Below are 1,253 nucleotides of genomic sequence, written 5' to 3'. Positions count from 1 at the left end.
GCCAGGGGTTGACATTGGGGCTGGGAGCGGCCTGGGACAGTGGAAGGTGTCCCTGCCCCTGGCAGGGGTGGCACTGGATGGGCTTTAAGGTCCCTCCCAACCCAAACCTTTCCATAATTCCATGATGGCACCTCCAGGCTCCTCCTGGGTTGGGAGAAGTCATTGCAGGGTTGGGCTAATGGTCGTAACTGATCCATGTAATTCCATGTTAGTTTATAATTCCGTTGTGGTGTTTGCTGCTAAATGCATCCATGCTGAGTTCCAGGTGTGTTTTTTTCTTTCTCTTCTTTCTTTCTGATTTTTTTCCCTTGTTTTTTAATTTCTTTTCATTTTGCATAAATTCAGGAGCCTGCCTGCAGCTGTGCTTGGGGGTGTGCATGTCCCCACCCTGAAATAACCTCTTGTTTCTCCATCCCTAGGATGGAAAGAGGATGTTTGGCACCTACTTCCGAGTTGGTTTTTATGGAACTAAGTTTGGAGACCTGGATGAGCAAGAGTTTGTTTACAAGGAGCCTGCAATAACCAAGTTAGCTGAAATCTCCCATCGGCTGGAGGTGAGAGGGTTTAACTGGAAGTTTAACTGGTTTCCATCAGTTGTTTCACAGGAGCAGCCCCTTGGAAAAGCAGTTTGGGTGTCCCAGAGCTGGGGCTAGTATCTCCTGTCCTCCTGCTGGTGCCACCTCTGTGGGAGGAGAGGAATTCCCTGATCAGGGAGAGGTTCTTCTTGAGAATTTGTGGTGTTTCCAGTATCTTCTTCATCCAGTAGGGTCTTTCCAAGGCATAAGATGAGTCTGTGTTAGTCTCTTCTTTATCTTCTGGTCTCTCCAAAATGTCCTTGTGGTCCATAAATTCTACATTCCAGATGTCCAACCTCAGCAATCCCTCTCTCTCCCAGGCTTGTTCATTGAAGCATAACAGAGTTAGTTTATCAAAACTTAAAGCTTCATTAATTTTCCCAGGCTGTGCTCCTGCAGAAGTAGGTTATGACATCTTTGCAAAATGCTGGCTAAGAGTAATTTAAGAATAACACACTATTTATAATTAATATATATATGTATGTTATGCTTAAACCAATTCATTTCAAAGTTAATTAAAACCATTAACTAAAATGATTACAAAGTTCTATCATTTTCAGCACCAGTGGATGCCAAACTGACCCATTTTAGTTGCTCACAGACACAAAACAAACTCAAGTGCCTTGTTCAGAACCAGGCACTGTTGGAAAGCTCTCCTGCTTTCCAGGACTTGTTTTC

General features: G+C 44.1%; 1 protein-coding gene across 1 annotated transcript in view; it reads left to right on the top strand.

Annotated features, from left to right (window-relative positions):
- The window catches only part of DOCK7 (dedicator of cytokinesis 7), an 86,861-nt gene that overhangs the window by 79,425 nt on the left and 6,183 nt on the right, over window positions 1-1,253 (top strand). Inside the window, 1 exon segment of the mRNA XM_017733545.1 lies at window positions 420-554. Coding sequence (XP_017589034.1) covers window positions 420-554 — 135 coding nt within the window.

This window comes from Corvus brachyrhynchos, unplaced genomic scaffold (assembly GCF_000691975.1).
Source record: "Corvus brachyrhynchos isolate BGI_N302 unplaced genomic scaffold, ASM69197v1 scaffold34, whole genome shotgun sequence".
In the NCBI taxonomy this organism is placed as follows: domain Eukaryota; kingdom Metazoa; phylum Chordata; class Aves; order Passeriformes; family Corvidae; genus Corvus; species Corvus brachyrhynchos.
Note: the sequence above shows the minus strand (reverse complement) of the source record. Positions and strands in the feature narration are given on the sequence as shown.